We start from the raw sequence: 25,189 nt of genomic DNA on the forward strand, positions 1-25,189 counted from the left end.
AAAGCATGAACGTTCAGTTCAAGCCTCTATACATGAGATCTCCCAGTTCTCAGAGTGCTATTCCTCCTTCTACTTGGCCACTTTCTGACCACCTGTTGGTATTTGCATATATTCTCAATTTTCTAGATAATCTTTTTAATGTCCCAAGCCTTGATTTGGTGCTGTCTCGAAACTCTAAGCTTTCCTAGAAAATGACAACTGGGCTGTTCTGTATTTGCACAGCTAGGTGCCTATCGGCTTCCAGTGATAGCCACAAGCAAGGGAAGAAATGTATTCACTTTTCATGTTACAGGGTTCAGCCCAGTCTGAGTTCTCTGTGTAGTCCTAGCTGTCCTGGAACTCACTCTGTAGACCAGGCTGGCCTCGAACTCAGAAATCCACTTGCCTCTGCCTCCCGAGTGCTGAGATTCAGACGTGCACCATCATGCCCACAGTCTGAGTTCTCAACCCACTGTTACATGAATAAATAAACAAATGTTGTTTTAAAAAGTGGTATTACAACCTTAAATGGCACGGTATGAGATATAAGAATGTTAGACCTGTCTTGGAAAAGTTATCTTGAAGTAACTGGTTCAGTGAGCCTGGGTTTCTAAAGGAAGAGAGGATGAAATGTTCCAACCTTGACCGTTGCTCCAGGGAAGAAGAGCCAGTTGCCCGTGTCGACCGGGTCGAGGTTGTCCTCCAGAACGACTTCTCTGTGGGCTGAATTGATGACCAGGATGTTATCCAGGGCCCAGCAGGCCTCATACACCTCACCCACTCGCAGGCTGTCCTGTTTCCACTGGAACTGCACGCTCTCCCCTTTGGCTTCCTCGGGGAGGTACAGGATGTGGATGACTGTGCTCACATTGGAAGGGGCTCTGGAACAAGTGGGAGAAGGCAGGTCAAGCTCACAGTTCAGACCACAGCCGTGTGTGAACACGTGATGCTCATTACAGACAAAATGCAAGCCCATGTTCCCACTGTCAGTCTCTGCCACTTGTTACAGTTTCCCTATTAAAGCAAGTACTAAAGTGTGTTCAAATCCGTCAGGAAAAGAACAGAGGCAGAGAAGATGGCACAAGTTGCTATAATAATACAAAAGGAGTCAAACTCTATCTAGAAGAGTTTTGGCACATGGTAGATATCCCTTTAAAAATCATTCATTTGATAAGAAAAAAAATTGAAATTAAGTAATATTGATTCTTATTTTGAAATTATACATCAATTGGAGGTCATTGTATGTGATATGTTTAAGAAAAGTGATATGTTTAACATAAGTAGATATGTATATATATGTGATATGTTTATGTATTCATATTTGTAGGTGTTTTATATATATGTGATATGTTTAAGTATATAATAGATATATGATATGTTTAAGTATATATACATATATATATATTATATAGTCATTATATAATAGTCATTTTATTTTTAGTCATCAAATACATTTTTATATCTGATGACTGAGTGAAATTAGGGATTTGTCATAGAATTAAATGTATTCACTTATAATTATTTACAATTGTATACAGGCCAATATTTTTAAAATTGGTATGATTTAGCAAGCTTTTAATATAATATCTATTAGAATCTAGCTCTTCCTGTTATATAATACAAGTTTTATTAATCATTTTATTCTAGCAAAGTAGAAATCTGCTGTTGTAAAAATGATCGTTTAGCTGAGATTAAAAATGGTGCTAAAATGCAAACTAGTGGTAGGCTGGGCTGCTATAAATCAGGTTTGGAAGGGCTGGGGAAAAGCCATATTTTTCACTCACCAGTGAAGCACACATATATCTTCAGAATTGTCAGTGGGGTTATAGATGGTGTATCTCACCTTTGGGGGCAATCAATTCCTTTCTCATTTACAATATTTTATGGTGAGTATTTTTTTAGCTCCAAAAAGAATTTAAACTGAAGAAGAGAATATACTTTGGATTCAGATGGTGGTTAGAAAAATCTCTCGTGCTGATCACCAATGGTAAAGGCACTTTGCATGCAGAAGTATGGCGGCTTGGTATGCAGCCTAAAATTCAAAGTGTCATTTTCATGAAAAAATTTAATGCACTCAGCTGAATGTGATGTTCCTTTGTGTAATCAAATGTGCACTTTCATTCTTATCACTTCAAAAGCGTATAGCTCTTTTCTAGCAAGAAATACATATCATAATTTACTTCAGTTATGGTAAAAGAAAGCTGTGGAGATAAAGGTAAAATTTCTATATGTATGTTGGTTTGATTACATCCATTCAGATGTTAAGTATCTGATGTAAATGCATTTTCAAAACATAGAAAATAAAAAGAATAGCAAATATTGTCATAAATTTGACACAGCATGTTAGAGCTTAGTGTGCAGTAACTACCAGTAAATTATACAGCATGCAGGCATGGGGGAACCAGTTATTAAAGCATCCAGGCCTGGGGGATCAGTTATTAAAATCCTGCCTTAGAATTACCTTCCTCAGTTTTGTTAGACTAGAGCTTATGTGGGTTTTTTTTAATATACTTCTAGAAACCTTGTACAAATTGGCTAGTATTAAAGATTATCAACGTAATTTTTCTTCTGCTTCCCTAAACAGATCACTGTCCTCTTAATATAAAGAAAAGGGCTAATGGAAAACAATTGTTACAAAATTGATGGGAAATATTCTACTTAAATGTTGCAAGCTTAAGAACTAGCCCAGTTGCCACAATCCCTTTAATACGGATTAATTTAATGTGGGGCTATGGCCCTCAGCACAGCAGGCACTGTGTCTGTCTCAAAGTGTGGGGTATTGGTTTCCTTTTCATTTTACGTCTGTAACCAATCATCCACTCTGAATTTTAGTTCTTGGTTACAACTCTGCAGTAGTGGTAAACAGGATTTGGTATTTTCTAAGCTCATCAGATCTTTCCAACGTTAGAGTTCCTTTTACCTGGAGCATCCTACTTCATTTTCTCATTGGAGAACTCTTGACGTAGAGAAGATACAGGATAGGCCTGCATGACTTGAGAAGTGAAATGACAGATGATGGAAAAAGCTATGAACCCCTATCACCATGGACAGAGATGGATGCAGGCAGTTGTTACTGGTCATGCTCTCAGCTCTGGATGCCAGGCACAGACAGGTCGCCTCCTGCCTGCCACAGCTGGTGATGTTATGTGGCAAAGGATACTCTCTCACAAGTTATGATGCCAAATGTGCTGCAGGCCAAAACAGGTCACTACAAGGAGTATTGATGGTAGGAGCTTATGAATGGGAAGATTACAATTCTAGCAGCATCCTCCTCAAGCAGTAATTATGTATGCTCATGACTTGAGGAATGAACAACCAAAGTATTTTAACCATAAAGAAAGACTTCTGGATAGAAGGAAGGCAACTAGAGGTGCAGAAGTCTTCTCACAACAGACCTGGAGCAAATACTTGAAATGGTAACAAACCTAATTTTCTCCAGCTGAATCCAATCAGCGGTATTGTTCTTGGCGTATGACACAGTGATGCTGGGGTCAGAGTAACTAAATCGACATGATCCTGACCCTATAAATAAGAGTAACAACAAATTTCACAGTTAAAAAACAATGCGATTACAGGCAGTATCCCTGTAAACATTTCAATTTCCCTATAAATATTCCCCTGTAAATATTTTCAATATTTTAAAAATATCTAAATGTTTCCTCCATTACTCCTGCTATGTTGAATTTTCCTGTGTTCTGTGATAATGAATATAATCTAATAAACAACCTTAGGAACTGGAAGGGAGGTAAAAAAGGATACATTTCTGGTTTCTTTGGAGACATATGAACTATCTTACTTAAGATTAAAATAAACAGTTCTGTGGAAAGGAGTATCTAAATTTACAGAACGATTAACAATGCCATGATTGTTCTTGAAGGTTAGTATCAATCGATAGTCATTACTTTAAATGGTATATGACTTGTTGATTTGGGGCACAGTCCCCGTTGTCTGTATGTGCGCTTGCTAAAGGAGGCAGTGGCATCTGAGGAAAGAAAACACTGTGAAAATACCCTAGTTCTAAACACATACTGACCATTGGAGGTATGACAGATACTTTATTGCAGCTCAACACTTGATATTTAAGACAGAGACATAATATCTCACCATGAGTATTTGGCAGCTGCTTCTCATCATTATTTACAATATTGGAGTATGAATTCCAAAAGAATTTCTACAACTGATGAAGAGTTTTGAGTCTCTATTTTCAATGAGTTCATATAATGAAGAATGGTCTGAGTATAATTTCAGGGATCTCAGAAAAACCCAAACAGTCATGAAGCATTTGCTTCAAGTTTACTGTAACTAATATATCAGAGGTTTTTATATAGCAATAAAAACAAATGAACCAAAAGGAAAAGAAACAGTACAATTTGTGTTTAACTTCCACCCATCTGCTACAAGGGCCTCCGTTTCAGCAAATAGCATCTGTTGATGGTTTTCCGTTTGTAGTAGTCAGGGCGCAGGCATTCATCAGACTCATTTATTTCATTTCATTTCAGTGGTGTTTAGTAAAAAACCCGTTAGTTTAAAATTGCCAAAGTTGGCAATGTGCTAAAAGGCCAAAAAGTAGTTTTCCTAGATTTACTCTCACAGCTGAAATGCAGGTGAAAAGGGGTGGAAGAAAGGGGTACCCAACAGGACGCACCCGGCTATCCTGCTTATAGGGAAACCCGCCTTATGCCACTGCAACTGTTGTGAAATTCCACCTTTCATGAGCAGTTGGTTAAAATAAACATCAAACTGTGTGGCTGGAAATGGAAGCTGGCAGGATCCGTGGGACAAACCAAACAAGAATGAGGTCTGGTAGGGGAAGGCATTTCAGGGGAAGTCCAGGCTAGTTTGAGGCTTTATATTCTATTTGCATGCTTCTTTTATGTTTCGCATGTTCCAAGGGCTTAAAAGTCAAATGAATGAGGTGAATCCTTGTAAAGGAAAGAATGACAACCAGAACGTTACACGCAGAACGCAAACTCTTGCAAATTGTTTATAAAGCAAGCATAGAGAGAATGTTGACACACATCAAGTAGATACTGAAAACACCCTGATAACACTTATGTTTTCTATTGGTTTTCTCATGTTGTCTTTTCAGTGTTATGAGAGTAAACTTCCAGCCTATGAAACAGACACAGCCTCTGGATCATACAACTCTCTCATATGTAAAGTGAGTTCTTTAATCCATCTCCTCTTCGCCACAGTCTAAGGGGTCCTCATTAGCTCTTGCTGGGTGTCTGTGACCATGATTAGCTCATTATCCTACCTCTAGCCCCCTCTGACGTCACTTATGTTCCTTCTATAAATGAATGATTCTCCTGTACCCTGTTTATAATGTTTATAAACTGTTTATAATGTTTATTAATTCCCCAGTCTCTCAGCATATTGCCACCAGCATAAAGAGATCAAATAGGTACTTTCAAGAAACAAGTGTACCAGGGTGATCATAAAGGGCTCCAATGGAGGGGTGTTCACCTGGGAGACCATGGCTTGGATTCAGGGTACAATTGGTCTGACAAGGGAACCCAGATGAGAACTGGCAGCTGGGGGACATACCCTCTGGAGAAGTGTTCATCTTTGGAGATCTGCCTTACTCAGAGTCTATTCCTGAGTCACTCTTGCAGTTCAGTGGACGAATCACACCCCATACTCAGTTAGAGTAAAACTGGTACCTGGTACCAGTCAGTACTATTGTGAGACCTGTTCTTTGCCAAACTCAACATGGCTGTTTGACCCTTGTGTAGGAGAGGGGAGGAGTTAGTAACTCTTCATTGCATTCTCTCATACTCTAGTGCCTAACACTACTGCCAACTTCCTGTAACCAGATGTGATATGCAGAATTACTGCTTCTACTAGACTCTTTCATATGGAGTGGGGTACCTGAAACAGGTACCTCTTTATTTCCTCTCACATCAAAGGTGTCTGACACATATAAGACCTGATAATAAAGACAATGCTAAGTGTCAAATGCAAAATATCTTGCTTGCAGATCCGTCTCTCAGACGCCAGACCACTTTTAGTGCAATCACTCACTGTAAAAATATCAGCACTGTAAGAATGAGTGATAGAAGGAAGCTCACTGAAACCATAGCAACAACTATGGTCTAAGCGACAATGATGGGCTTAAAACAGGTACCCAGAAAGCAGAGGCAGGTAGGTTGCTTGAGGCCATCTGGGTCTGTTCAAGAGTTCCAGGAGAGCCAGGGCCAGGGCCACATAGTGAGACCTTGTCTCAACACAACAACAACAACAACAACAACAACAACAACAACAACAACAACAACAACAATGATACAAAAAATTCAAGCACTTTGTTTTTTGCCAACCTATGAAAAAAATCTGTTACTTTTATTTTAAGTCACAAAAAACGAAGTAATAAAGTCTACTGTTACTAAACAAAATCAGTGACCTTCTCAAATTTACTGAAGATGTCACATACCCAAGAAATCTGATTCCCATGTAGTGCCGCAGACCGATGACCACCATGCCCACTCTTTGAGGGAGGGCCATGAAGTTTATGTTAAAGGGACTTTATTAGTTCTGTCTAGTTATCTCACTTGTCAGTTCTTAATTTTAAGTGGATAAGATGCTGACTGATAAAGATGCACAGATACCAACTGTCACTTACAGCATTGTTTTTTTACTCCCAATATTGATTTTATTGTTTCAAACTTAATTTTTTTGTTTTTTGTTTTTTGTTTTTTCGAGACAGGGTTTCTCTGTGTAGCCCTGGCTGTCCTGGAACTCACTTTGTAGACCAGGCTGGCCTCGAACTCAGAAACCCGCCTGCCTCTGCCTCCCAAGTGCTGGGAAACATATTAAGAATAGCTCATACAATACCATTTACTCTGACTTGCTATTAGCTTACACTAATTGTTATTACTTTTCTTTTTTTTATTAGACATTTTCTTTATTTACATTTCAAATGTTATCCCATTTCCTAGTTTCCCCTCCAAAAATCCCCTATCCTCTCTCCCCTCCCCCTGCCCCCCAACCCACCCACTCCCATTCCTGGTCCTGGCATCCCTTACACTGGGGCATAGAACCTTCACAGGACCACGGGCCTCTCCTCCTATTGATGACCGACTAGGCCATCCTCTGCTAACACCACAAATTCCATCATGTGTTTTCTCTGATTGGTGGTTTAGTTCCAAGGAGCTCTGAAGGTACTGGTTAGTTCATATTGATTTTCCTCCTATGGGGCTTCAGACCCCTTCAGCTCCCTGGGCACTTTCTCTAGCTCCTTCATTGGGGACCTTGTTCAATGGATGACTGTGAGCCTCCCAGGACACAGCTATATCAGGCTATTGATCACTCATAACTGTCTGTACAGCAACAGATCTTTTTTTTTTAACCAATATTTCATCTCTGGCTTAGGATACATTTGTGCTGCAGTATAATGAAAGTCATCCGTTTTCTGTGATAAAGGTGCTGGGTACCACCTTGAAACTGTCCAGCAGGAAGCAGCCCCTTACTCTTCAGTGAGAAGTCCTGAACAATGCCCCTGAACTATATCTTTGAATCTGTGCTATTTAAAAACCCTATGTAGCATGATCAAGTTACATACAAGAACACTAAATTGTCTTATGACTTCTCAACATTCACATTTAACATTCTGTCCTCAGATCACAGTTGCTGACAGAGTAGGGTGTACATTAAGACAAAGAGAACATGTGTATGACAGTGTCCTTTTCGTCACACACAAGTCTACAGACGTCACATTTCCTTTATATTCTTGTTTTCTACCTATTTCTTGCTATAATGAGTTTTTGGGTTTTTTTTTCTAATTGAAACTGTACCATTCTCCTAATGTTTCTCTTTACCTTGCCCGTCATCCTCACCTTTGGGTTCTGGTGAGTACCATTTTAGTCCCCAGTAGACCCAAGCTGTTTTAATCTTCTCTTTTCTCTACATTTACCCACTTTGGTTCTATTACTTACTTCTCAGGCATTTATTAAAACCTACCCTATAAGGACCCAGAATGATGGTTAATATTCTTTACCAAGTGGACAGGTAGGATCTGGAATTACCTACAAGACAAACTCCTGGGCATGTCTGTGAGGGAATGTTAGATTGGGCTAACTGAAGTAGAAGAATAGACAGTATGTGTCAATTACATCATTCCATGAGCTGAGGATGCTGACTGAATAGAACGGAGAAAATAAGTGAGCTGAGCACCAGCCTTTGTCTCTGCTTTCTGATTGTGGATGCCCTGTGACCAGCTGCCTCACGCTCCTGCTGCTGCCACGCTGTCCCTAATACAATGGACTGCACTTCAGATTACAGGATAAAATAAACTCCTCCTTAACCTGCTTTTGTCAAGTATCATTCTCATAACAATGAGAGAAGTAAATGTTATCTCCAGATTTACCTCTCCCAAGAGGTTCCTAGTTAGAGATCCAAGGGCTACTGGCTATCTCCAGTAGACATCTAATATTTAGTCAGACAAAATTAGAAGCACTGTTTTCCCACTTTTTAGAGTGAAATTGTCTCTGATAAATTGTCTACAAGTTGCTATGCGTAGGGTTAGGAGAGCAGAAAATCTGCTCTATTTACACTTGACAGTACCCATCAAGAAATAAAAATCCATCAACCTAAAAAGAGCTTCTGTGAACAGCCGGGTTCTGCTCTCTGCACCCCACTTCATGTGTGCCCAGGACAGCTGATAGACGGGAATCAGAACCAGCCCGAGCAGAACCCGATTCACAATATGCTTGGTACACAGAACACACACTCCTGCTTCTTCTGTTTTGCTTTTAAACCATACACATTGTCTGAAATGCCTCACATGTTCAGAGCATGTTGGGACAGGTTTCTGTGGCTTTATTTCTATTTAGGATCATCAGTGAATAAGACTGTTACTGCTTTGTTATTGATAAACAGAAAAACCACAAATGCTCAAGCATGTGTGTGTATGTGTGTTCAGAAGTAGGAAAGAGAAGGGGAAAATGATTTAATTATATCATCAAAATTGAAAATAATAAACTTTAAAAAGATGTTAGTTACCCTGGTATGGTATTGGCATTAAAATTAAACGTCAGATTTCAGGTTAACTGCACTTGTATCCTAATGAATGAATTCTAATGGTGACTATAAATCTACTACTCAGCCATGCCCCAGCCCTTATCATTGCAATCCCCCCAAAATTTACAGCAAACATGGTCTGAATCTCAGTTAAAAGTTGTAACTAAAGTTAATTATGGGTTTAATTAATTATAAAATTGATCCCTGGTCCTATGTAAATAGTAGTGTTCCTATTATAATTTAGAAGAAATAGACAGGTAATATTCTGCCTTTTGCCTTTGTTAACAGCAGCCAGGCCACCAGGATAAGTAATCACTTAATCAATGAGTCAACACACTATAAAAGTGAGCACTTATGTCAGGGCCCTGTGGGAACCCAGAATTCTACACTCTTATTCAGTCTCATTTCTCCTGACTTTAGCTGTCATTCTGAAAAAGCAGACCTCAGGCCAGCCCTTCTCCCCTATGAGGAAAAGCATTGCTTATTATCCCGTTTCCACAGGTTCTGTGACAGCCAGAGATCCGTCTGTACGTTTCTGACACTGTCCACTCATTCTCACTCACACACTTCGAACCCCTATGAATGGTCACACTCTCAGACCTCTGCCTTTACCTGGCTACTGTCAGTGAGGTTCTCCTCCACCACTCTCGGGCTCTGGATTTAACTTCCTACTGCACTGTTAGGTCCACAGTCACTCATTTAGCCACGTCCTCCTCCCGCCAGAGCTTTCGCTCTACTACAGCAGAGATTTCATTTCTTAGATCCTGTCCCCCAGCTCTCACTGAAGAGCTGACTGAACATTTATCAAATGAAATAAATGTTCTCCAGACTTAACTCTTGGGAATGTACTAGCAGCATCATGGTGTTGTCACCATTATAGCTCCTCTTTCTGTAGGACAGCCTCTGTCCACCAGCATGGAGACTGAAACTTGCGCTGTCTTCAAGCTTGCACTGAGACAATGACAATGCTACACCTTTGTTCTTGCTTTAACACCACTCTTTGGTGACACAAATCAAGAACCGGGAAAGTAAAGACACAGCAAGTACTCCTGCATTTCTGGTGTGGGTAACCTTCATCACTAAGACGGTCGGCATGACAACCATCCTTCCTCATCTGGTGCTCTGAACAGGTCTGGCCTGCACAGATTCATGCGTTTGAATGCTTGGCCTATAGGGAGTGGCACTATTGGGGGTGTGGCCTTGTTGGAGGAAGTGTGTCACTACAGGGGCAGGATTTGAGGCCTTCCATGTTCAAGCTAAAACCAGTGAGACATGCAATTTTGTTCTGCTGTCTGCAGATCAAGATATAGAACTCTCAACTCCTCTGGCACTAGGTCTCCCTGCAGGCCACCATGCTTCCCACCATGACAATAATGGAGTAAACCTCTGAACTGTAAGCCAGTGCCAATTAAATGATTTTCTTTGTAAAAGTTGCCATGTTCATAGTGTCTCTTCACAGTAGTGGAGATCCTCACTAAGACATCTGATAAAATGCTTTCCTGGATAACTTGAGGCTCATTTATTATGCCCAGTTCTAAGATATTACAGTACAATGGCAAAACATTTAGGCAATAATAAAAACAGGCACCTTTTTCTTTGGTAAAGCTTGCTTTACAAGGAGTTTCCAGGGGCATATTTTCCTTCACTTACTCAATGGTGGGTAGAGAGTTCATTTGGTGTGAACATCCCCTCTCCCCATAATTCTCTCCTATTTACATGAATATCAAAATTTGTGTGTCAACATATATGCGCTGTAAAGTCTCATGCTATAGGACATTCTGAATATAAAAGAAGATCCTTGGCCTCCAAACCTACATTAATTTATACATTGATTTGTGTTCTTGATTAGGAATCAGAACACAAAATACAACAGTGTATAGCCATCTCCATGGTCCTTATCAATGATTATGATACAGGCAAAAACAATGGAAATAGTACATGTTAAAGATGCCATGGGAACTTGAAAGGAAAAGCAGAGGCCACTGGCAGGAGACAGTTACAAAGGCCATCAGTTTGTCAGGATGACTTACTGCAACGTATATAAACACAGTGTTTAAGACTAATGTTATTTACTATGGACCGAATACATTTAACACTGAGCTAACGTACATGTATTGGCACCTTCCAAGGCCCGCTTGGGAGCTCTAGCAATGTGTTACATGATAGTATTTTAAAATTTCTGCTGTCTCCATTCTTACGACCCTCTCAAGATGCCTCTCACGCCAGCCAGGGGTGACGGCAGCACTGGGAATTTTGATAAGAAAAAGCTGATTTGAAGATTCATTTATTGTGGGTTGCTCCGACATGTCTCTGCAGTTTTCTCTATTTTAAAGTAGAGTTATTCCCAGTATGAAAAGGGCTTCTAGAAGTTCCTACAGCCCACTGTGCTGACGCACACAGCACCATGACTCAAAGGCAACGATGACACATTGGTTAATGAATGGCGTCAATTCAAATACTAGTTTAATATTAGTCACTGCACGGAGAAAGTTAAAAGTACCTTGAAGTCTAAATGAGACATTTTTTCTGTTTAATAATCAATCCCCAAAATCTAAAATGACATTATTAATAAGGAGTATGGATGGTAAAATATTAAGCATCAAAATCTAGAGGCAGAATTACCTCTGTGCTCTTTTTTTAATATTATTTTTATTACGTATTTTCCTCAATTACATTTCCAATGCTATCCCAAAAGTCCCCCATACCCTCCCCCCCCACTCCCCTACCCACCCATTCCCACTTTTTGGCCCTGGCGTTCCCCTGTACTGGGGCATATAAAGTTTGCGTGTCCAATGGGCCTCTCTTTCCAGTGATGGCCGACTAGGCCATCTTTTGATACATATGCAGCAAGAGACAAGAGCTCAGGGGTACTGGTTCATATTGTTGTTCCACCTATAGGGTTGCAGATCCCTTTAGCTCCTTGGGTACTTCCTCCAGCTCCTCCATTGGGGGCCCTGTGATCTATCCAATAGCTGACTGTGAGCATCCACTTCTGTGTTTGTTAGGCCCTGGCCTAGTCTCACGAGAGAGAGCTATATCTGGGTCCTTTCAGCAAAATCTTGCTAGTGTAAGCAATGGTGTCATCGTTTGGAGGCTAATTATGGGATGGATCCCTGGATATGGCAGTCTCTAGATGGCCCATCCTTTTGTCTCAGCTCCAAACTTTGTCTCTGTAACTCCTTCCATGGGTGATTGTTTCCAATTCTAAGAAGGGGCAAAACCTCTGTGCTCTTTATTGAAAACATTACAAAATGAAGTATGTTAAAAGCATGTAGCCAGTGCACAAGGATCAACATTCTAGGGCCCAAACTAATTAACAAAGAGGTTTATGTCTTGATTCTGTAACGTTTGCAGAATGCTAAGTTTCTAAAAATCTGACACTGCTTGTAATTTTTCATTCTAAATGAATAAAGAGAATTGTACCTTATTTTAATTCTGTGGTTTTACTTTTTTTTTTCCCTTAGAGAAACTCTTTCCATGCCCCTCCAAATTATGAATAAAATGTACCCACAAACCCTGGCCATCCTCTTACTGAGAACAAACACAGCAGGTTTATTTCTGAGTTTCATGCATGTTCAAAGCCCTAGTACTAGAGGACAGAAACTCACACCACCAGCTTTGTTCTTCCTTTCCTGAGCATGGTGCAACCCAGTGAGAAATTATTTTATCAATAGAAAGAGAGTGGGGATGCATATGACTAGGTCCAGCTATTCTGGGATGTATAAATCTACACTGTAGATGCTTGTTTTAGTTAGTTTGTTTGTTTTTGAGACAAGGTCTCACTATGTAGCTCTGATTGTCCTGGAATTAACTCTGTAGACCATGCTGGCCTCAAACTCACTGAGATCTGCCTGCCACTGCCTCCTGAGTGCTGGGATTAAAGGTGCGCACCACTATTCCTGGCTGTATAGATACTTCAAAGCAGTATGCTGTCCATGGTAAACACATGTAATTTCATCTGCCAATTTAAAATAAATAGGTATATAAAAGTGTTTTGATGAATGAGAAAGTACTTAGAATTTCTAAAATTCTTCTATTACTGAATCAAAATACACCAATAAAGAAATGGATCACATTACCATTAGGTTGGGATTAAAAGAATTACTTTTAAATAGCAGTTTACCTACATAAGTTCCAGGACAGCCAGGGCTATACAGAGAAACCCTGTCTCGAAAAACAACAACAACAACAACAACAACAACAACAAACAAAAACAACAACAAACAACTCAGCGTGGGAGTTGAATCTGAATAAGATCTTGTGAGCTTCAGATATTCAATAGAAGCAAAAGAGGACCAGCAGGTCCCAGGACCTGCTCCCTGGAGTGCTTCTGTGTCACACTGACCGACTGGGGTCTCTACAGAGCTGTTACATACTATCACATGAAAAAATAGCAATTGTAAGTGGGAGTCAAATCCAGCCCATCTGAAGCACGCCGGAGAGCGAGCAGCTTACTCTGCAGCCACTCCGTAAGCATCCTATACACACCTGGAGGAAACTCTAAGTATCTCCTGGAGCCAGGAACTTTTCAAAATTCATAAGAAATGTTCATTTCTTCCTATCAGTTTTGCTAGGTGACATAAACTAAGCAACTTTATAGCTTCTGACATTACATCAAGGCCATTCAAAACCAGAGATATTATTAATGTCTAATGAACACTGACAAGTTGCTCCTTCCTTGGGAAGAAAGCTATGTAGGCTCTTAATTCCAAGAGGCTTAGAGGATAATATACTTCATATGGTTTGTTTATTAAATTTACAGATTTCAGAAAGAAAATATTGGCATATATACTATATAATATGCCACACCCCAAAGTTGTTGCAATGCCTTCTAATCAAATACATTAACATTGCTGCAGTGAACTGTGTGCATATTCACTTAAATAGTAGAGATATAAAGGCTATAAATAGCTTTAAAACATTCCAGTCAAGTCTTGCTAGCAAATGAATTCAGGTCATGCCAGCTTTGAAACCACAGATATTAAAAAACAAACCTGGCTTATGCTTTTCTTCTTAGTTTATATATATATATATATAAAATAATATGAAACTGTAGATTGGGGACTGTGTGTTTGTATCTCTGGCAGCTCCCTTTATTTCTTTTCCCCTTTATAGTAACAGGATAAATCAATTGGCATTTCATGTCTCAAGGCCTGGGTAGTTTCTTTTCTTTTCTTTTCTTTTTCTTTTTTCTTTCTTTCTTTCTTTTTTTTTTACATGTTTATGCCCTTTCCCACTAATCTCAGAACTTTCTAAAGTAAATCAGAGCACAACACAGTAGAAGGAGGTATTGCTCTCTTGGGGATTGGTAGTGGCTGCAGAGAGCAGCCTCCGACCGCCAAAGTTCTGCCTTAAAAACAATTTGCCTTTTAAAATGCAGCACTGAGCCACAGAAGGAGGAGAGGACCGATCTCGCAGAATTGATAGATGGGGAAGAACAGTGGCAGAAATCATGCCTCTAGATAACATAGTGGGGCCATAAATACTGCGGGCTCTAGGACTGTCTGCACAGGGGCCATGGAGGACTCCGACGGCACAAGTGCCACAGCTGCCATCACTCAAACCTCAGCCTCTGGGATGAGCAGGCTGTACACGCTGCATGTAAATGACAGCATTTGATATAAAAACATCAAAAAGTTATGGAGTGCATGCAATCTGGCTGCTTAGGGTCCCCTGCTATGATTGAAGCAAATCGTAGCAGGATCAACATGCCCCTTCATCTTTCAAGATGGGTAAATGGAGGACAGGACCATTAACTCGAGATTGGAAGGAAAGAGAGGAACAGGTGACTTTGAGGAAAGCTTTTAAAAGGCTAGCCTGTGCCCCTCCCGGGAGCTCACCTGCTACTGAAAGCTGCAGCAATCAAGAAATAGATGTGCCTCACTCTAAACTCACAATGGGAAACGTGATGGGCAACATGAACCTACTGCAATAATAGCTACACTGGTAATTATATTTAGTGCTTTAATAATTTTTTAGCTATGAGTAATTTTTTATGATTAACTGGGGGGAGGGGAAATACCAGCACAGTGGTCCCAAGGCAACAAAGAAAATAGCAAGAGCTTATTTGCTATTTTGTGGTTTTTTTTTCTTTAAAATAACCCCTCCTCAGTCAAGACTACCATTATCTACACAACCAATTTTTTTTTTAATAGTGAACGTCTGCTTAACTATTTCACTGGAGGCAGCTGCGCAGATTTATTCATCATTGCCCATCACATCTTTTAACAATAATAGCATAGAAAACGATTATCTTACACTTGAAAGTTTTATTTCTATCTTTATGGAAACTGCAAGAAACAGTCTAAGATCCCTTGTTTACTTGTTAACAAACTGACCTACTCTTACCATGAGAGCAATATTGTACTATGTCAGCTCCAGAAGTATTGACCTACAAGCTGTAACTAAACTGTGACCCAAAGTTTAAACATTAAATATTGTTGTCTTCAGGTCAGATTAGTACTACTTAGTTTCTATGTTTTTTGTTTGTTTGTTCCTTTCCTACTCTAAGGAACCTACACTATTGTAGCAGTTTTCTGTTTTTATTTTGCTACATACTGATACAAATTTACATAATTTATAAATTGGATAGATTGTAAATAGCTTTTCTCCAATAGAACTTTAGCTTATTTTCTAATACAGCTCAAAGCAGGTTGTTTTTATTATTCTTGCTGTCTTACTGCCTATCAGCTAATCACAGAATGCCATGGAGCAAATGTAGTGTTCAAGACAAGAGGCAATCTACCAGGGAAGATGGTTTGTCTTAAGTATGTTATTTTACCAGATCTCAGATCATGAGTTAAAATAAGTGGTAAGGAATGGATGCAGAGAAGATGATTCTTGGCTGAGTCCGTGCTCTGTCTGTCTGTCCCCCAGTAGGCATGCTCTTAGCTGCATGTTTAATGGCGTTACACACACTTGAACGCAGGGCTGCTCCTGTATTTCATGAAAGGCAGGCTTGGTCTCTCCGTGCCGTGCCTGCATGAAAAACTCACATCTTATGCCCTGCTTAAGTTCAGGGGCTGAGGCCAAAGAGGCAGGGCTTTGATTCTCGGGTAAAAAGCTGGGCAGGGAAGAATGCTTACTCCATCAGATAATGTTTTGTGGCAGCCCAGGCAGGAAATGTCCTGGGGCTTCTAGGTTCCAAATGCCATAAATGGGAATCATAGCTGAAAGGATGCCACAGATAATCACTTTAATTAAGAACTGTTCCGTTCTGTACAAAGGAAAGTCCTGGATTTATTCTTGGACCTGTTAAGAACAAATGAATTCAATTTTGATAAAATAGGACAACCAAAGTTAACAGCTTTGATAATTATTTTATTAATAGAAATTGTTAGAGAAATGAATGTGTCTACATTATTTGGTCAGCACTGAATTATCAATGAATAATTATTTAAGCATGAAAACATAGGATTTAATGTCTGCATTGCTATTGTGCTCACTAAACATACTCCTGGGTGAAAGCTTGATATGTTTATAGTTTACAGTATAATTTATAATTGAGGAGACATAATATTATAAAAAGAACTATTATACATGGGAAGATTAATTTTAAGAATTTACTCAAACTGATATTAAGGGTTAGAGTAGACAAAATAGAATATTCAAATTAATGACCCCTCAGAAGTATTCTGTAGGTATTAAAACCATGTTTTTTTGTTTTTGTTTTTAAATTTTTTTTAACCATATTTTAAGAGCAAGTGGTTCATTTTCTGTTTGGTATCTGTTTATTCTTAAAATGAAGACACCATGGAGCAATGACTTCTGCTTGGGGTTGAGTCTGTCAGGGAGCAGGATCTGTGCTCATTGCACAGAAATGTGATGGTGTCTGACCTATTCATATCTCATTCCCCTTCCTGGTTAGAACCTCGCTAGGGGACCTCTTCCAGCTTACAGCAGATGGACAGTGACCACAGGGTAGGAAATGAACAGCTGTTCTCCCCTTTGGTGCCTGTCTCTCTTTCAGCCCTATCCCTATTTTCTTCATTGTAACCACCCCACCTCTCATAGGAAGAGGCACATTGATTCATTTGCAATTTGTATATGTCACAAATGCTGTGACCTCCCCCAAGCCTTTCCAAGTAGCAACTTTTTCCCAATTCCCCTCCATGGGGGAAAAGAGATTTTTGCCAGAGACTGTGATAAGGAAACTCATGGACAAGAAATGCAAAATACATCAGGTTTGCAAATTTCTTCTTTTCCCTGGACCAGTATAATCAATGCCTCAGTGCTCAAGTGCCTGCCCCCAAAGTACCAATCTTTACTCTGGGGGGATCAGATATGTGCCTTGCCTTGAATATCATCAGCCTTTTTTTTTTTTTTTTTTTGGCTTTGATCTTGGTCTCAGCTCTCTGAATGGCCTGCAAGGTAAAAGCCTTTTAAGGGTGGTGCTGGCACTAAGCTCTGGTGCCACTCTTGCTTCTGTCAGTCTCCCTCCCTGGACCTCCCTCTCTCCTGGATGCTCTGCTAGGATGCATTTTTAGTTTCTTCTGCTCTGAGTCATGTAAACATCGTTGCTGTGCACCATCCAACTTGCTTTGTTTTCACAAAGAAACTCCTCTTGCCCAAAGTATTTGGTAATCATTTAAGGGGTAGCATTTAATCTTCTGATACATATATTTGATTTGATAATTTAAAAAAAAATCTGGGGCACATCATAAATTTTGTTTTTCTCAAGTGATTACGGGTACAGTACACCGTTATAGAAAACTTCCCAAAGAGCTTCTCTGTGATAGAAGGGTTGTCTATCAAGTCCCTTGGTTAATCAACAGGGGACGGGAGATCGCTGGTTCCCATTAAGATCTGAACTGTCCCTTCATTTCCCTCAGCCTATTCCACTGGCACAGCCAGCAGAATGGGTGGGATCCTATGTATGATGGACGCACCACTCAGTCACATTCCTCAGCTATGAGTTAAGCTCAATCTAGTTCCCGGGCATCTAGTTCCCATTTACACAGAGAGATGGACACTGCCAGTCCCTGGTGATCATCTAAGCAACAAAGAGTGCTGGCGAGACACTGTCAGTACTGATGACCAACCTCCCACTCTATGAGGAAACCCCCTGGTAAACACTAGCAGGGCATGGTAAACACTAGCAGGGCGTGGTAAACAATAGCAGGGCGTGGTAAACAATAGCAGGGCGTGGCTAGGAATGAACTGCTGAGGTCTATTATGTAAGGACCATCAGATCAATGACAAAGTGAATTCTTCAGGAGAAAAGACATAATCTTTACTTGAATTTAGATGACGTTCATCTTTCTGTACTTATTTAATTTAAACTCATCTTTTATGCTATATCTGCCATACGAAAGCACAGGCCACTCCTGTGATGAAAGAGCAGGCTTTCCAGGGCCAAAATCAGCTCCACACAGTTATTCATTAAATTAAGGTACTACAGAAGTATTCTATATGTACATATTTAGATTTGTATGTGTTAACATATATCCTTAGAGGTATAAAAATCAAGTCATAAAATTATTTTTAATGTATATTATACCTGAGAATTTTATAATAAAAACATGTATTGAACTTCAACTTCAGAAAGCATAAGCAGTAAATTAATTCTGCTATTACACATTCCCCAAATTCCAACTTTTATTTACATTTGTTTTGAGCTCAGCTTCCGAGAGATTTTATTGGGACACAGATCACCGTGCTCCAGACAAGGTTTTCCTATTTGGTAATCACCTCTCCAAGGTCTTACTTCACACGGAGAGCAGAGCCGGCAAAGCACAGACTCTAATTTAAGCTACAGTACATAACTTCAGTAAGTTCGTGCGGGAAAGGAGCAGTAATTCACACAGAGGCACCCAAGACTCAGCTCCTCCCTCTCAATTCCCTGCTCTAAAAGAACCGAGGAAATCTACCTACTGAATCAGGTCCTGCGTAATTAAGATGTTTATGAATTGGGCTCAGGGGGGAAATGAACAGCTTCCCTGCGCCATACAAACTGTAATCTCTCACACACGTGGCATTTTATTTCTTTATTTAATAAAAATATGAAGCCACATTTCTCTTCTTTTTTTCATAGCTTTCTGTTGAGCTAGGAGCACCTCAAAGGTTGGATTGTTCTGGTTGCTAGTTTTCAAAGTATGGCCATAGAAAGTAGGCAGCTCTTGTTTATGTCAAAGGTACTTTGCTATGTGTTGTACAGAAAGCAACTCAGGCCTGAGTTCTTCCACATACTAGTATCTAAATATAAAGCATTTATGATCTGATGATATTCCCCATGTTTTGACACTATTAAATCAAACCAAAAGCAATACAAACACAGACTCACATTCCTCTAACATAAAACACACTCACACACTCACAACCTCCCAATATAACAGCACATATATACAACTCCCCAATATAAAACACAATGGCCTCCAGACACACAACCATCCAATACAAAAAACAAAAACAAGATCCCCAGACATTTATCATCAATAAAGTCAAATTTAAAAAGGTAAGTAATTTAATGAATTTCCAACAAACCACAGATTCTAAATGAGTTCAATAACTCCATCCTGTTGAGCACATGAGTATATTTCTGCCTACTCCTAACCCTAACCCTGACCCAGTAGATGCCATTTTTATTGGTAATTCCTAGTTTTCTTCTAGATCATCTCCATTCATTGACATCCTCAGATCGTCTCTCTGAAAACCACTTGTGTCGTGAAAGTCTGCATCACACCAGCTTAACACATATCTTGATGCCACTGGACTCATTACCTGTCACTCTGGCAGGAAATCTCTATTTGTGTATCCCTGGCTTTGGAGCTAAGAACGACACAATACTAAGTCAGATCTACTCAAGCTATACCATCTGTTTCTGTTTGTCTGCTTTTGTGTGTGTGTGTGTGTGTGTGTGTGTGTGTGTGTGTGTGTTTATGCACATGTAGATGAATGTGCACATGGAGGACTGAAGTTCATGCTGGTGTCCTCTTTGCTTGCTTTCCACTGTATTTATGGAGGCATGGGAGGCATGATCTCTTCCTGAATGCAGAGTATGCCAGTTCCTGCTGGTCTAGGTGGCCTAGCCAGCTAACCATGGGGAATGATCTCTTATCTCTGCCTTCTGAGTGCTGGGATTGTAAGTGGCTGCCTGTTCTGCGTTTTAAATGAGAGTTCTGATGTAAGGACCAAATCACAAAGGGTTTACCCACTGAGCCACCACCTCCACAGCCCACACTATGTTACCTTCAATCTTCATTTGGTGAGTGATTTCCATTCATCTAAAGAAAGAGCTGGGTTTCATGTGTTTTGCAAATTGTATCTTGTATCTTGGGTATTCTATGTTTCTGGGCTAATATCCACTTATCAGTGAGCACATATCATGTGAGTTCCTTTGTGATTGGGTTACCTCACTCAGGATGTTGTCCTCCAGGTCCATCCATTTGCTTAGGAATTTCATAAATTCATTCTTTTTAATAGCTGAGTAGTACTCCATTGGGTAAATGTACCACATTTTCTGTATCTATTCCTCTGTTGAGGGGCATCTGGGTTCTTTCCAGCTTCTGGCTATTATAGGTAAGGCTGCTATGAACATAGTGGAGCATGTGTCCTTCTTACCAGTTGGAACATCTTCTGGATATATGCCCAGGAGAGGTATTGCGGGATCCTCCGGTAGTACTACGTCCAATTTTCTGAGGAACCGCCAGACTGATTTCCAGAGTGGTTGTACAAGCTTGCAATCCCACTAGCAATGGAGGAGTGTTCCTCTTTCTCCACATCCTTGCCAGCATCTGCTGTCACCTGAATTTTTGATCTTAGCCATTCTGGCTGGTAGGAGGTGGAATTTCAGGGTTGTTTTGATTTGCATTTCCCTGATAATTAAGGATGCTGAACATTTTTTCAGCTGCTTCTCAGCCATTTGGTATTCCTCAGGTGAGAATTCTTTGTTTAGCTCTGAGCCCCATTTTTTAAATGGGGTTATTTGATTTTCTGGAGTCCACCTTCTTGAGTTCTTTATATATATGTTGGATATTAGTCCCCTATCTGATTTAGGATAGGTAAAGATCCTTTCCCAATCTGTTGGTGGCCTTTTCGTCTTATTGGCGGTGTCTTTTGCCTTGCCAAAGCTTTGCAATTTTATGAGGTCCCATTTGTCAATTCTTGATCTTACAGCACAAGCCATTGCTGTTCTATTCAGGAATTTTTCCCCTGTGCCCATATCTTTGAGGCTTTTCCCCACTTTCTCCTCTATAAGTTTCACTGTCTCTGGTTTTATGTGGAGTTCCTTGATCCACTTAGATTTGACCTTAGAATACTCAAGGTACAAGATACAATTTGAAAAACACATGAAACTCAAGAAGAACGAAGACCAAAGTGTGGACACTTTGCCCCTTCTTAGAATTGGGAACAAAACACCCATGGAAGGAGTTACAGAGACAAAGTTTGGAGCTGAGACGAAAGGATGGACATCTAGAGACTGCCATACCCAGGGATCCATCCCATAATCAGCCTCCAAACGCTGACACCATTGCATACACAATTTCAGATTTTGCTGAAAGGAACCAGATATAGCTGTCTCTTGTGAGGCTATGCTGGGGCCTAGCAAACACAGAAGTGGATGCTTACAGTCAGCTATTGGATGGATTACAGGGCCCCCAATGGAGGAGCTAGAGAAAGTACCCAAGGAGCTAAAGGGGTCTGCAACCCTATAGGTGGAACACCAATATGAACTAACCAGTACCCGCCAGAGGTCGTATCTCTAGCTGCATATGTATCAGAAGATGGCCTAGTTGGCCATCAGTGGAAAGAGAGGCCATTGGTCTTGCAAACTTTATATGTCTCAGTACAGGGGAATGCCAGGGCCAAGAAATATGATTGGGGGGGTAGGAGAGTGGGGGGCGGGAGGGTATGGGGGACTTTTGGGGTAGCATTGGAAATGTAAATGAAGAAAATACCTAATTAAAATAAAAAATCTGTTAAAATAAAAAAAAAAGAAAGAGCTGGGTAAAAGTAAACAGTATGTTCTTATAGAGTAGCTCAATGCAAGGTGTATTTCAAGAAAACTGTAAGTCCAGTCTTAACCCAACTAGAAAAACAAAGTTTTTGAAGAACTCAAGATGGTCTTAGTTTGAATTCTGTTATGATAAACAGCATGGCCAGAAGTAATGTGGTAAGGAAAGGGTTCATATGACTTCCATTTCTGAGTCATAATCCATAACTGATGAGGAAGCTACCCAGTGAGACATTTGCTCAGCTCTCTTTCTTACATAGCACAGGTCCGTCCATCAAGGATGGTATGGCTTGCAGTACCATAAGCTTTCCCACATGAATCAACAATGGAGAAAATGCCCCACAGACATGCCATAGAGGCAAATCTTATTTGAGCAATCCCTAAATTGAGACTCCTTCAGACATCTCTGGGCTGTGCAAGTTGACAGTTGACGCTAACCAGGACAATTATATTTTCTTATTATTTAAGAAGCCCCCTTGTAGCCCTCTGTTAAAACCATGCCATTACACAAGTAATAATAATAATAATAATAATAATAATAATAATAATAATAATACACACTGGACCCTGGTACCCTGAGACCTGCACACACCCACCACCATAACAACATAGAATGCCACCCACTATTGTAACAAGCTGACAAGGGAGAGTCCTTACTGCAAATGTATCAAGTGCCTCCTACTGCCCTAGTTGACTGCTACAAAACCCTCTCACGTTTTCTTGTATGATAGCTAAATTTAGCTCAAGACAATGAAGAGCAAATGTCCAGTAAGTCTGTTAAATGAATGACAGATACAAAGACCCACCAGTATTTCCCTCGGAAGGAAAATTCTGTTTAGGAAAACAGCTTGGAGAAATCTGTAAGATAATGGGTTACCCCAGCTCAAATGTCTCTTCCATCCCAGAGGAAATCTACAGGGAATGCATAAGAAGGCCCCAAGGCTGTAACCATCAATTCCACAAGCTGAATCTGAGGACTTAGGTGAGAACTGCAGCACACTCATGCCTCAGCATCGAAATGGAAATTCCTTTTACATAGTAGAAAAATGAGAAATTCTTAGAATATCTCAGGACAGTTTTTAAAATGGCCTAGCTCTGGATAAAATGATAAAATTTTAGCCTGTAAAACTGGGCTTTCAGAACACTGTTGATGTTAAAAGCTGTCTATTTAAGAATGTTTGAGTATATTTATATGCATGTAGACACGGGAATAATATACATATACCATTTTAAGTATGCATGTAACATTTATCCACATTACACATATTTGAAGGAACTTTAAGACACACCTTAGTAATGTCAGTAATTTCTGTGTACAGACCCTTTAGGTGCTTTGGGCTCCTTTCAATTTTATTGTAACATACCTGGAAATGTTTATAAAGGCAAAATGAAAATTCCTAATTAGGAATATATTTCATCATTGAGCTCATAAATAATGATGAATTTCCTTAGAAATTACCTACATATCATCTGAATGATTATATAAAATGGACATTGAATGTACTACACAGCTTCCCAAACATGGCACTGAAACTGACTATCAGCACATGAATAGTATAGATTTGGAGAATTTCAAGATATATAAAGAAATATAAATGTTAGGCTCACATCACATAACTGCTGAGTATAGAAGAAATGCATATTACACAGAAATTACTATTTTAATATTTTATTACTACAGATGTGTAAAGTCTGAAAGGAATCCACACATAGGATTTGTGGGCATGCTTAGATGAGCCCCTCATACCATCCCTGTTAACAGAGGGGTACCAGTGCCCTCTACTTCACAAACATTCACAACATTCAAACAATCATGAGATACATAAATCCATTTCTGGAAATTCTTCAACTATAACTTCATAGTTACCACACAGTGCACACAGGTAGGTATTGGTTGATTCCTATGTTGTTTAACCCTTTCCACACCAGAAAGCTTCTAGCCTCAAAATGTAGTAAACAAATTTCCCAATTAAGTTTCTAAGCAATAAACTCTAATTTCTCTAACTACCCTGATTCATTGTCAGTTACGTTACATGTTTTATGTTAAAACCATCACCCAGAAAGATTTTAAAGAGGAACTTTGTAGGTTATAAACTCAGGTCTTCATCTCTCTTTCCTCCCTGACCCATTTCTCCTCGATTCTGTTATGCTTACCATTATTTAATGTAAAATCCGGGATTCAAACCCATGCTCTAAGTTGTACAAGCTGGTCTGTAGACATGTAGGAAAATCAAAGTTTGTGCTGCGTTAGAATCTGGGTCTAAGCCACGGAGTTCAGCCTGAGCTACTCTGTGTTCTGAGTGGCGTATACTAACCCTTGCGTTCTCTAGCCACCCGCTAGTGCTCCCTGCTTCGTCCCTTTTCAGCAGTTCTACTGAACTGGCACTGCAACTGGTCTGACTGAAAAGGTAAGGGAATAGAGACCGCTCATCAGATTTGTTATTCATCAAAATCCTTTTCTCTTTCCTATAATAAAAAATAATTTCATTGATGCCAGATCACGTCTCCCTTGAGCAGAGTGAAAACCCACTGGAATTATGAATGCTTCTGGGGTCCTTCATTGCCTAAATATAATATTTGAAATTAATATTTATTTCTAACAAAAAGGATACTCCTAATACAGATAAACTAGAAACCATTATTCCTCTTTATTTTGACTTTTCAGTGGTTTAATAAATAGAACACATTAATTCTGGTTAAGATCCATGAAGGTTCCTGTTAAGCTATAGTTTAAAAAAATTTGTTCTTGTCAAATTAAAATTATAAAAAGAACTCTGTTTCATCCTGATTATAAAACATGATTAGTAAGGCCATGCTGACGGACTGAGAAAGCCATTTAAATCTCTTTTCTCATTTTCACTAGCAAGTTCTTTCAGTAAATATGTACTTTTTGTTTGTGCATAAAATTTTGCAGGTCATACTGTTAATAGGAGAAACAATCCAAACTATAATTGGGCAGTCTCCCATCCCTACACAAGGTTGCTCACCTATACAAGGTTACACACCTACACAAGGTTACATACCTACACAAGGTTACACACCTACACAAAGTTACACACATATATAAGCTTTAATGAAGCTTGCTGATGCAAGATTAACAAGCACATGACCAGAAACCCCTCTGTGATATAGTCAACTGCATATAGGGATATAGGGCTCTGCTGTAGACACTGACATGTGCTGTACAACAGGAGCTGCTGAGGAAGATGACCTTTCTACCAATGGCTGATCTCCAAAGAGAGA

At 39.7% G+C, this 25,189-nt stretch overlaps 1 protein-coding gene across 2 annotated transcripts in view; it reads right to left on the reverse strand.

Moving 5' to 3' along the window:
* Reln (reelin) overlaps nucleotides 1-25,189 on the reverse strand; it is a 460,252-nt gene that overhangs the window by 218,151 nt on the left and 216,912 nt on the right. For both annotated transcript variants that reach the window (NM_001310464.1, NM_011261.2), the window contains exons 9-10: nucleotides 3,405-3,501; nucleotides 620-860 (exon numbers count right to left, since the gene is read on the reverse strand). In NM_001310464.1, the coding sequence (NP_001297393.1) occupies nucleotides 620-860; nucleotides 3,405-3,501 (338 nt within the window). The remainder of the gene's footprint in view (nucleotides 1-619; nucleotides 861-3,404; nucleotides 3,502-25,189) is intronic.

The sequence above is a fragment of the Mus musculus genome, chromosome 5, assembly GCF_000001635.26.
Source record: "Mus musculus strain C57BL/6J chromosome 5, GRCm38.p6 C57BL/6J".
NCBI lineage: Eukaryota > Metazoa > Chordata > Mammalia > Rodentia > Muridae > Mus > Mus musculus.